We start from the raw sequence: 11,519 nt of genomic DNA, 5'->3' as shown, positions 1-11,519 counted from the left end.
GCCGCTAGATGGGGTCTTCATTCATTCCATTCCTGACCCGGTCGAATGACTGAAAACAGGCTGTGGATATTAATATTCTTCAGGAGGTATCGAATTCTTTATTCTTTGCTTCACATACCACACAATCTCACAAAGCAATCATAGGGGGTCTTGTTACAATTAATAAAGGGCATTTTAGTCTTATTGAGCTCAAGTGGATATTTTCATTGTGGACTAAATTTTAGACCGATTTTGAATATACGGTGCTTTGCTTACAATTTTTTGCAGCATGAAGGTCATTCATTGAAATGAAATGGCGTATGGCTTTTAGTGCCGGGAGTGTCCGAGGACATGTTCGGCTCGCCAGGTGCAGGTCTTTCGATTTGACACCCGTAGGTGACCTGCGCGTCGTGATGAGGATGAAATGATGATGAAGACAACACATGCACCCCGTGCCAGAGAAATTAACCAATGATGGTTAAAATTCCCGACCCTGCCGGGAATCGAACCCGGGACCCCTGTGGCCAAAGGCCAGAACGCTAACCATTTAGCCATGGAGCCGGACAGGTCGTTCATTAATAGCAGCATTATAACTACCGGTACGAAAAATTAATTCTAAGTTTTACTAAAATACTTTTCTTTTGTACCTCAGGATGACATCAAGAGTGTTGGTACTATTGCTGGTGGTGGCGGCAGGGGTTCGAGCCCTGGACCCCGAGCTAGAGCTTCTGCAAGTGCAGCAGGATGATGAAGCTAAGGCGCGTGCTTACCTCGACTATTTGAACAAGGAGTACGGCAAGAGGCAGAATGAAGCATCTCTCGCTGAGTGGGGATACGCGTCCAACATCACCGAAGAGACACTGGCCAAAAAGGTACGTATTACAAAACTACATGAAGTTTTCAAGATGGTTAGCACCCGTGTTTCTGAAATAAAAACAAAACAGTAAAGAATATGTTGGTGGAATTCGCTCTCTTAATATACCACAAAGCTGATATTTGATAGTTTTTGCTTTACTGAGATTTTAGGACATCTTTAACGTACAACAATATTATACAGAAAATATTACAAGACCCTCGGATATAAAATAAATTACTTGATAAATATATTTTCTTGAATCCCTTAGTGAATGAAATTTCTAACAGACAGTCTGTTTAATGAATGGTATCTGTATCTTTCCTTAATGTGACTTTATTGCTGAGGGTGCCCGAGAACATGTTCGGGTCGCCAGTTCTGTAGCTATTTTCCTATACACCGATAGGTGTGAGCTACATGTACTGCCGCGGTGGTGATTAGGGAGAGGGGGGGGGGGGCAAGTCGCCCGCCCCCTTTGTGGCGAAAAATATTTTTATTTCATTTAAGCCACCTAAAACTATGTACTGTATTATAGGAATTATAAAACATCAAAACACGGTTGTATTATCATATATTTACCTTTCTTTTAATTTGTTACTGGTTGGACTTTCGTAGCAAATTATAAGCTTAATGTTCATTTTCAACAAGCCCAACTTTTTAATGAAATTATTACTGATCATCTGTAAATTCTCAAAATACTTGTTTCGTTGATGCCCCTTGGAGCGCGTGGTTCCTACCTCTGGTGAACTTTTTTCTTAGCCCAGTATTCTTTCATCTTTGAACTGGGGGTTGCTTTCCTTTCCTGAGTCAGCTTCACTCCCACTCCAGGACGCAATGTTTTATCTGTCAGTGACTGGAGAGTGTCAGATGTTCTGATCAGCCTTCTAAATTTATCCCGGTTGTGTATATCCTTGTGATCAATTTTTAAAAATTCTAGGTCTTTTCGATCCAGTTTGTTCCCTTCCCTCTAGGAATGACACTTCTATTTAACAGTAACATGTGTGTAATTGTTCCTGCCGAGCAAGACGCTGCGCGGTTTTGGGTTACGTAGCTTGCATTCGGGAGATACAGGGTTCAAAACCTTCTGTAGGTAGCCCTGAAGATGTTTTTTCGTGGTTTCTCATTTCCACACCAGACAAATGGTGAGGCTGTACCTTACTTAAGGCTATGGCCGCTTCCTTCCAACTCATAGCCCTTTCCTATCCCATCGTCGCCATAAGACCTATCTGTGTTGGTGCGACGTGAAGCCAATTGTAAAAAAGTCACGTTCCTTTTATTGCATAATATCAATCAAAATCTCAAATTATTATTTCATTTCATGTTATCATCTGTTTGGGCTTTCCCCGCTGACTCAGGATGGATCCCACCTTCACCGCCTCAAAAGCACGGTCCTGGAGCGTGAGACATTTAGTTAGGGTTACAACTGGGGAGGAGGACAAGTACCTCGCCCAGGTGCCCTCACCTGCTATGCTGAACAGGGGCCTTGCGGGGGAATGAGAAGGTTGGAAGGGATAAGCAAAGAAGAGGGAAAGAAGCGGCCGTGGCCTCAAGTTAGTACCATCCCGGTATTTGCCCGGAGGAGAAATGGGAAACCACGGAAAACCACTTCGAGCATGGCCAAGGTGGGAATCGAACATTACGAGTTTAGCTAAACAATTATGTTCGTTCCCACTGCACGAATGAATGAATAAGCTTTGTGTTGTGAATTTTTTTAAACATAGCAGTATAGCTAAGGCACCACTCATGTTTTACACAAAGGAAACAATGCGCAGTACATCGGTACAATGACATTTTGAATACCTTCAAAAATATGTGCATAGAACTTGATTCGAACCTTGGCTCAATTTTGAGATCACAAAGACCTTACTGATTCATCCACGATGACGACACACTCCTTGCTCACAGGAAGCGCGCTACTTATTCATGCACTCTTCACCTCTACATTTAATTTCCGTGGCATACCTCTGATCCATGTTTTACAGCGTTCATGTAGGTTCCTTAATGACAAGTCACGTTACACAACCTACTCAACTGATCAGATTACCAGTATTTGTATTATAAGAACACGCAATACACAGTGTGTTTGTGGAATGGCCTTACATCTTGGCGCGAAGATTGTACTGCATATGGTCGTTTTTCCTGTGTGAGGGTGACTGGTTTTAGTTTGCTGACATGCACAAGCATGCAGAACAATTTACAATCTAAAGGGCTAGTAGTGTTAGATGGACTGCGTATTCTTGAATGTTAAGGGGCTGGTGGATCATTCTGTAGGTATTCTGAGTATAAAATGTTCACTACGATAGGCAGATGAGAATAATGCAATAAGGTATTACCCACAATAAACTAGATGTTATACTTCTGTAAGTATTTCTTGTCCGCCTCTGTGGTGTAGTGGTTAGTGTGATTAGGTGCCACCCCCGGAGGCCCGAGTTCGATTCCCGGCTCTGCCACGAAATTTGAAAAGTGGCACGAGGGCTGGAACAGGGTCCACTCAGCCTCGGGAGGTCAACTGAGTAGAGGTGGGTTCGATTCCCACCTCAGCCATCCTGGAAGTGGTTTTCGGTGGTTTCCCACTTCTCCTCCAGGCAAATGCCGGGATGGTACCTAACTTAAAGCCACGGCCGCTTCCTTCCGTCTTCCTTGTCTATCCCTTCCAATCTTCCCATCCCCCACCAAGGCCCCTGTTCAGCATAGCAGGTGAGGCCGTCTGGGCGAGGTGCTGGTCATTCTCCCCAGTTGTATCCCCCGACGCAATGTCTCAAGCTCCAGGACACTGCCCTTGAAGCGGTAGAGGTGGGATCCCTCGCTGAGTCCGAGGGAAAAATCAACCCTGGAGGGTAAGCAGATTAAGAGGAAGAAAAATAAGTCTTTCTTTCTTTCTTAGTCTGTATCCTCCAGGGTTGGTTTTTCCTTCGGACTCAGCGAGGGATCCCACCTCTACCGACTCAAGGGCAGTGTCCTGGAGCTTGAAAATGTGGGTCGGGGAATATAACTGGGTAGGAAGACCCACTATGTGAGGGACAACCCGGGATAGTGCGAGTCCCTGTGGTATGTGAGGAGCGCCAGAGGTTTGCGTTGCCTGTAAATAGCGCCGCAGTGTGCGAAACATCATAGGTCTGTGTTCATTGTGCGAATTTTATTACCTGTGAGTAGTACCATACTGTGTAGAATACCGCGAGTCTACGCTACTTTTGATTAGTACCGCAACATGACAAATAGCATGGTTCTATTTTCCTAGCGATAAGTACCATTATGAGGGGCCGATGACCTGGGTTTTGGACCTGTTTCGATTACAAGTATCATCGATTCAGGACTGTGCTTTAGAAGCAGTCCCTTGGTTAGTAATACTATTGTTTAACGCTAGTTTCTGGGAATGTGGAGCATTGCGGGTAGGATCCACTGATTGTTTTAACTTCATATCAATTCATTCATTCTTCGTCCTCACGTTTTCGAATTCTGGTCAGTGGAGGATTATGGATTTTTAAATTGTCATAACATTTCGTCTCATTTCGTACCATTAGGGGCCGATGACCTAGATGTTAGTCCCCTTTAAACAACAAGTATCATCATCATCAACAATTACAGTTCTGACAGCTAAGAAGTCCAGTTCTTGGGCAGCCAAGGATCTCTAGTTTTTGTTAACTAACACCAACAGTTTTAGTTCTGACAACCAAGGGTATTCACTTGTAATTAATTAACAGCTAGTTCTGACAGTCCTGGACCATCAGTTATAGTCAAATAACAACTACAGTTACGACAATCTTCTGTTATAGTTATCCTGGGTATTACCCTAGGTTGGAGTTAGCCTGTCTCATTTTGGTTACGAGGTTTAACGCCGATTTTATTTTAACACCATGTTAGTTATTGTTACTAACAATATAATCGTCATAATTATTATCATCATAGCCTTGTCTGTCCGACCTCCGTTGCTCAAATCTTTTTCTAACCTAAGCCTAACTGTGTTTAAAAGGTCCAGAGAGTCCGTAGTCGCACCAACTTTCAGATCTCTTCTCTTTCTTTAAGGACCTGAATGCGTACTCTTTATACTTCATTTGTTGAAAAAAAAAAAGGCTTTTTTTCTTCTTTAAAACAAAGTTCACCGCCTCACGATAAATGCTGCTAGCTGCTGGGTGGGGCACAATAATAATAGGATATACAAGAGGAATTGCAGAACATGCGAAGCATAGCTCATACAAGCACACACTATAATACCGTAGATGTGTCATAGCACACGAACCTATACCAAATGTAGCCAGATGTAATGTTGCAGGGCAGAGAAATAGCAAGTGTTGATCAAAATTATACATTTTTGATTGCAGTGCCATCTGTTAATTCGATCCTTGAACTACCCGGTACATGGCAGTGGTGATGCCAGTATAGAGGAAACAGATGAAAAGTTTACAGAAAGGATCACTGCATAGAAATAGACTTTTTTCTCAAACAAATGTTTTATGTGGCCAGACTTTAAGTACTTATAAAACATTTTCAAACAACTCAGGAAAGTGTCCTTAATCCAGTTCCTAAAATGTAATTTTTTACTTCTGATATTGTTTCCCTTACATAGTTCCTCACCTTGACAACATCTATCTTGCAAATATTAAACATCCTTTTCATTTCCAGCCCTGCGACAATTTTATAATATTTCAACTCATCTGAGTTTGTGTATATTTCCAAGATGATTTTCATATTCATCTGATATAATTTGAGGAATTGGAAGGTGTCAATTTTATTGAAATAAGCGTGCCATTCTCTGCTAAATAAGCTTTTATATCGATTGTATTGGATATTGTTACGGCTACCTACATAGCATTACGAACAATGTAGTCCTGAAACTTGTGAGTCACAAAAAAGATCAAGGCTAGAAAATTGGCATAGGATAGTTTCGTCAATCAGTCACTACTGATCTGCATTTAGGGCAGTCACCCAGGTGGCAGATTCCATATCTGTTGTTTTCCTAGCCTTTTATTAAATGATTGCCTGATTGATTTTTTTTAATGATTGTCTGACCCTGTAATAATCAAGAGGGGAATTCCTCAAGGCAGTATTATCGGACCTTTATGTTTTCTTATAAATAAATGATATGAGTAAAGAAGTGGAATCAGAGATAAGGCTTTTTGCGGATGATGTTATTCTGTATAGAGTAATAAATAAGTCACAATACTGTGAGCAACTGCAAAATGACCTTGAGTTGGACACCAGTCAATGGTATGTTGGAAACGGGGTTAAAAGTCAGGTTGTGATTTCACAAATAGGAAAAATCTCTCAGTTTTAATTACTGCGTTGATGGGGTGAACGTTTATTATGGGGATAATTGTAAGTACCCAGGTGTTAATATAAGAAGTTGGGGTAATCATATAATAATAATAATAATAATAATAATAATAATAATAATAATAATAATAATAATAATAATAATAATGGCATCGTATGGCCTCCGGAAAGGCCTGGTGCGGGTCTATTTCACGTAGACAGCCTATTAGGCGACCTGCTCCTGCATGTCTGTGAAGATGAGGGCCCTACCTAGGATGATTTCTAATGCTGAAAACGCCGTACACACCCAGTCCCCGAGCCATTGGAATTAACCAATTAAGGTTAAAATCCGGGACCCTCTGAACCGAAGGCCAGTACGCTGGCCATTCAGCCCACGAGTCGGACGGGGTAATCATATAAATGGGATAGTAAATAAAGGGTATAGATCTCTGCACATGGTTATGAGGGTATTTATGGGTTATAGTAAAGATATAAAGGAGAGGGCATACAGTATAAGTCTCTGGTAAGACCGCAAATAGAGTATAGTTCCAGTGTATGGGACCCTCACCAGGATTACTTGATTCAGAACTGGAAAAATCCAAAGAAAAGAGCAGCTCGATTTGTTCTGGGTGATTTCCGAAAAAAAGTAGCGTTACAAAAATGTTGCCAGGTTTGGGCTGGGAAGACTTAGGAGAAAGGAGACGAGCTGCTCGACTAAGTGGTATGTTACGTGCTGTCACTGGAGAGATTGCGTGGAATGACATTAGTAGACGAATACGTTTGAGTGGTGTTTTTAAAAGTAGGAAAGATCACAATATGAAGATAAAGTTGGAATTCAAGAGGACAAATTGGGGCAAATATTCGTTTATAGGAAGGGGAGTTAAGGATTAGAATAACTTACCAAGGGAGATGTTCAATAAATTTCCAGTTTTTTTGCAATCATTTAAGAAAAGGCTAGGAAAACAGCAGATAGGGAATCTGCCACCTGGGCGACTGCCCTGAATGCAGATCAGTAGTAGTGATTGATTTTGATCAATCGACATTTTCAGTCACCAAGCCGATACCGAAAAGCATGACTACTAGCCAACCACATCACAAAAACACATAACATACGTCTAAGGTCTATAAGACCAAACTATAACTCAAATCTGCCAGGTCTTATTAGCTTTTGTTGGTGCTCTTTTCAGCTGGCTGTCTCTGCGGAAGTGGCGAAGTTCCAGAAGCAACAGTGGCAGGAGACCATCAAGTTCCCTTGGACCACCTACAAGGATCCTGATATTCGACGTCAGTTCAAGAAGTACTCTGTACTGGGTACAGCAGCTTTGCCTGATGATAAATTTGAGAAGGTAAGATAAGAATATACATGTACAAATTGTGTATTCCGCCTTTGTAAATATAGTATAGGATCGTGTTGCAGAATTATCCTGCGAAAGATTAATTGCAGATTATCTCTCCCTCACCCGACACGTGCTTAAGGACAAGTGAAGTTTGTCGTCGTAAAAAATATTACTACTGTTTCTAAATTAGCATACTGCCTTTTACACGTCTGCAGCCGCTGAAGTTAATGCGACCCTTCAACTGCTTTTTCTGTTTACTGAAGACGAGAAGCATAATCCTCGGAATCACCGGGAGTGTTGCATTAATTTCTTACAAACTGGAACATTTTAGAGCGTTGAGGGAAAATACGAAATATCGTGTTAAGGAGTGTTTTTTATAAAGTAAATAAATTGTTGATATTTCTAGTCCTGCAAATATTAGGTTAAAAGAGATGTCACATTAATAAAGTAGTAAGTCAAATAAAATTTTCAGTACCATATAACCATTCTGATATACATTGCAACAGATCCAATATAATCAACGAATTCGACATTAAAATTTAATTTACTGTTGGACAGTTTTGTATTACAACATTGATTTCAATAAAAAATATATACTTCAATAATTTCTCGCATGTTTACGAAATAGGCTAATATGCAATACTGTTAATATCATGAATCCAGAATTTCCTTCTCATTATTTATGCGGTATTTATTTCTTCACTTTCTGTTTCTTCGTATAAATTTTCTAAGGCTATCAAACGATCCATTTTGTTTGTTTGCTTCGTTTCTCTTTCCTTCGCTTCTGATGAATCTTCAAAGCGCAAGGCACTTCGCTTCTAAACGCGTCGTGGCGCGTAGATGTGAGCTCTCATTTGTTCCCTTTTATTAGTTGAATACCTGTCGTCATGACAACTCTGGGAAAGAATTCGCGGAACTACAGTGCGTTCGTTTTCGGTCCTTGGATGAACGATCGCATGAAAACGAGCTGAGCGGAAAAACAAGTGTCACCCGCGTGGTGTTTCGTGGTGGTTCGAAGAACAGAAAGTTCTAGCCTGGCAATTTCCAGACGCAGACACAGTGTCCGGTTGTCTTGGCTGGTAGTTATTTGCTCTAAGTGGGAAAACAATGGGTTTATGAGTTATTTTATGGAAATTAATTACTTCTACTAGAGTACGGTCGACCCCGAATTGATGACAATCGCTAAAAAAAAAAAAAAAACAAAAAAAACAAAAAAAAAAAAACAGGAAGGATGAGCGCGTGGCATTGTATAAATTCTTGGCAGGTGGCAGGTACACTTTTCTCAGAAACAGTTGAACCTACCAGGGCTTCCAGCTACATGGGAGATGAGGTGTATTATATTTTGATAATATTTAAAATTAAGTATGATAACATATTAAATGCGAGGAACATACAATAACATGCGCCCATTAGTTTTTCGAACGACTGTACAATTCCGGCCAATAGAAAATGAGTGAACTCTAGTGTGGAAGAATCAGAGTCCAATTTTGCATGCCTCGTCCCACATTATGATCTTTTGTAATAAAATGCTCTTTTTTTTTTTTTTGTCTTACTATTTAATATATATATATATATATATTGTCGAATACACACTTTGTCAATAAACTTCGTTGTTCTATTAGGAAAGTGACATGTAGCCTTTCGGGCAAATGCTGTCACTTAGTCATTTCGAAGCATAATGTGCATCCTGCTATTGGCAAATTGTAGACAAACCGTGTATGAAACAACCAGGAAATATCTGTATTTATTTAGCTCATGGCTCCAATGAGCAATCAGATCCGGTATAAGAACATGGGAAACTTCAACCAGTTAGCAGCTGTTTTATCATTTTACGTTGACACTGTCCTTTTATTGCATGTACTTGCACTTGTTTTTCTATAAATTCCTCAGAATAGCGCACTGAAACATCTTCAATAACATGCTACATTTGATCACAGACCGCGCAGTTAACGCGACGTAACTGTGTTATTTTGATGAAGCCGACATATTGTGAGACTGCGGCCCAAATAATTAAAATTCAAAAATAAAACAGCAACTATCCGTGCTGAAAGTTTTGTTCTCTGTTTACGTTATGAATATCTATGTACTTGGTTTGCTTGATATTTATACACTTTTATTATCATATTTATTTAGTAGTCTTCCTTCTTTTACCTTTCTTAATCTGTTTACCCTCCAGGGATGGTTTTCCCCTTGGACTCAGCTTAGAATTCCACCTCTACCACCTCAAGGGCAGTGTCCTGGAGCATGAGACTTTGGGTCGGGTATACAACTGGGGAGGAGGACCACTACTTATCCCAGGTGGCCTCATTTGCTATGCTCAACAGGGGCCTTGTGGGGGGATGGGAAGATAGAAAGGGATAGACAAGGAAGAGGGAAGGAAGCGGCCGTGGCCTTAAGTTAGGTACCATCTGTGCATTTGCCTGGAGGGGAAATTGGAAATCACGGAAAACCATTTGGAGGATGGCTGAGGTGGAAATTGAACTCCCCGAGTTTGAGTGGACCCCGTTCCACCCTTCGTACCACCTTTCAAATTTCGTGGCAGAGCCGGGAATCGAACCCGGATCTCCGAGGGTTGGCAGCTAATCACACTAACCAGTACACCACAGAGGCGGACTTAGTTTCTAGTTATTTGCTAAATAGTCAAAATAAATACAACCCGAGCTCCAGATTAACTCTAGATAAATTATATAGAGTTCTCGTTATATTACTACAAATAATGAGCTCCTTCCTTTCGATCATGTCCGTACTCTTGGGCTTTTGGGCTCATGCCGTGTCAAGAATCAAGGCGAAACTCTTTACGTTTGGCTGAGAACTTTGCTCTGCGTCTTCAGAAGAAAATCTCGACTGTTCACGAGGAAGACTTGTACAATAATCATAATTATTATTAACGTGTCCACACAGACGCACACGAGGGGCTGTCAGTTGGTACAATATTCACAAATTAATATACACATAACCTTAATCACCGTATCACAACACAAAAACACTTCACTTGTGGAATGTCAACAAGCCGCCATCTTTAAAAAGTTGACCATTGACACCGATTGCCACAGTGGTTACACTTTGTAATACAGTTGAAAACAGATGACTACCGATCAATTCAACATGGAGACTGCCTGGCCCAGCATGTCAGCCACGTGCTACTAAACAATAACTCTATTCCAATAACTGTCACTCACTTCACCGTCAAGATCGTCTCTTTATTATACATATGCTGGTGACCAGTCTTCCAGAAAGATACGTTACGAAAAAAAAATCTTCGTGAACATTCTAGAGTGCGAATACACAGTTTACAATGGATGGAATTTTCTCAATCTTTCTCGTAGCCTATTACCATTCTGGAAGTTACAATGTGTTTCACAATTTTGGGATTACAATTTATATATACAGGTAAGGATTAGTTTACAGGTATTTACATTAACTGAATTGATATCAATATCTATGTACAACACATGTTTCATAATCTCACACACAACACGACCATTTGACTACGTAAATAATTATACTACTGTAATACTTTCATGACATAACCTCACACACAATACGATCATTCAACTACGTAAATAATAACACAAATGCTAACATAATGTAACACTTCACAGCCATATATACAAGTAACAATAATAATAACAACCACACTCGTAAAATAATAATAATAATCACGATCGTAAAATAATAATAATCATAAGAATTCAAGCTCGATACTGCATTTGTTACCCATGGGTGAGAGAATATTGTTTTCAAGTTATACCTGTTATCGCACTTGCGTCATTATCAAATGTAATTATTATTGTAAATTCTGAAGACGCAGAGCAAAGTTCTCTGCGAAACGTAGAGAGTTTCACCTTTTTTTGACACGACATAAGCCCATGTCATGTCTACAAATACAGGCCGTGAAAGTATCACTGTTAACATTTTTGTTTTCTGTTGATAACTTAGTGTATAAAAGTGTGCAAATTAACATGAACTTTGTAAAATTTTTCGTCTTCGTAAATTCATCGACCGCTCGGTATAGAAACCACGATCTTGAGGACAAAAAGCTAGCACGCTAACTAACCTACCACCGAGGTCAGTGAGAGATTATAGAATATTCACCATTT

General features: G+C 40.2%; 1 protein-coding gene across 4 annotated transcripts in view; it reads left to right on the top strand.

Annotated features, from left to right (window-relative positions):
- Window positions 1-631: 631 nt before the first annotated feature.
- Window positions 632-11,519, top strand: part of LOC136858321 (angiotensin-converting enzyme) — a 74,366-nt gene continuing 63,478 nt past the window's right edge. For all 4 annotated transcript variants that reach the window (XM_068225490.1, XM_068225489.1, XM_068225491.1 and 1 more), the window contains exons 1-2: window positions 632-851; window positions 7,270-7,428. In XM_068225490.1, coding sequence (XP_068081591.1) covers window positions 633-851; window positions 7,270-7,428 — 378 coding nt within the window. In that variant the 5' untranslated portion in view covers window position 632. The remainder of the gene's footprint in view (window positions 852-7,269; window positions 7,429-11,519) is intronic.

This window comes from Anabrus simplex, chromosome 1, assembly GCF_040414725.1.
Source record: "Anabrus simplex isolate iqAnaSimp1 chromosome 1, ASM4041472v1, whole genome shotgun sequence".
Classification (NCBI taxonomy): Eukaryota; Metazoa; Arthropoda; class Insecta; order Orthoptera; family Tettigoniidae; genus Anabrus; species Anabrus simplex.
The sequence above is the reverse complement of the archived record's forward strand: the minus strand, read 5'-3'. Positions and strand labels throughout refer to the sequence as shown.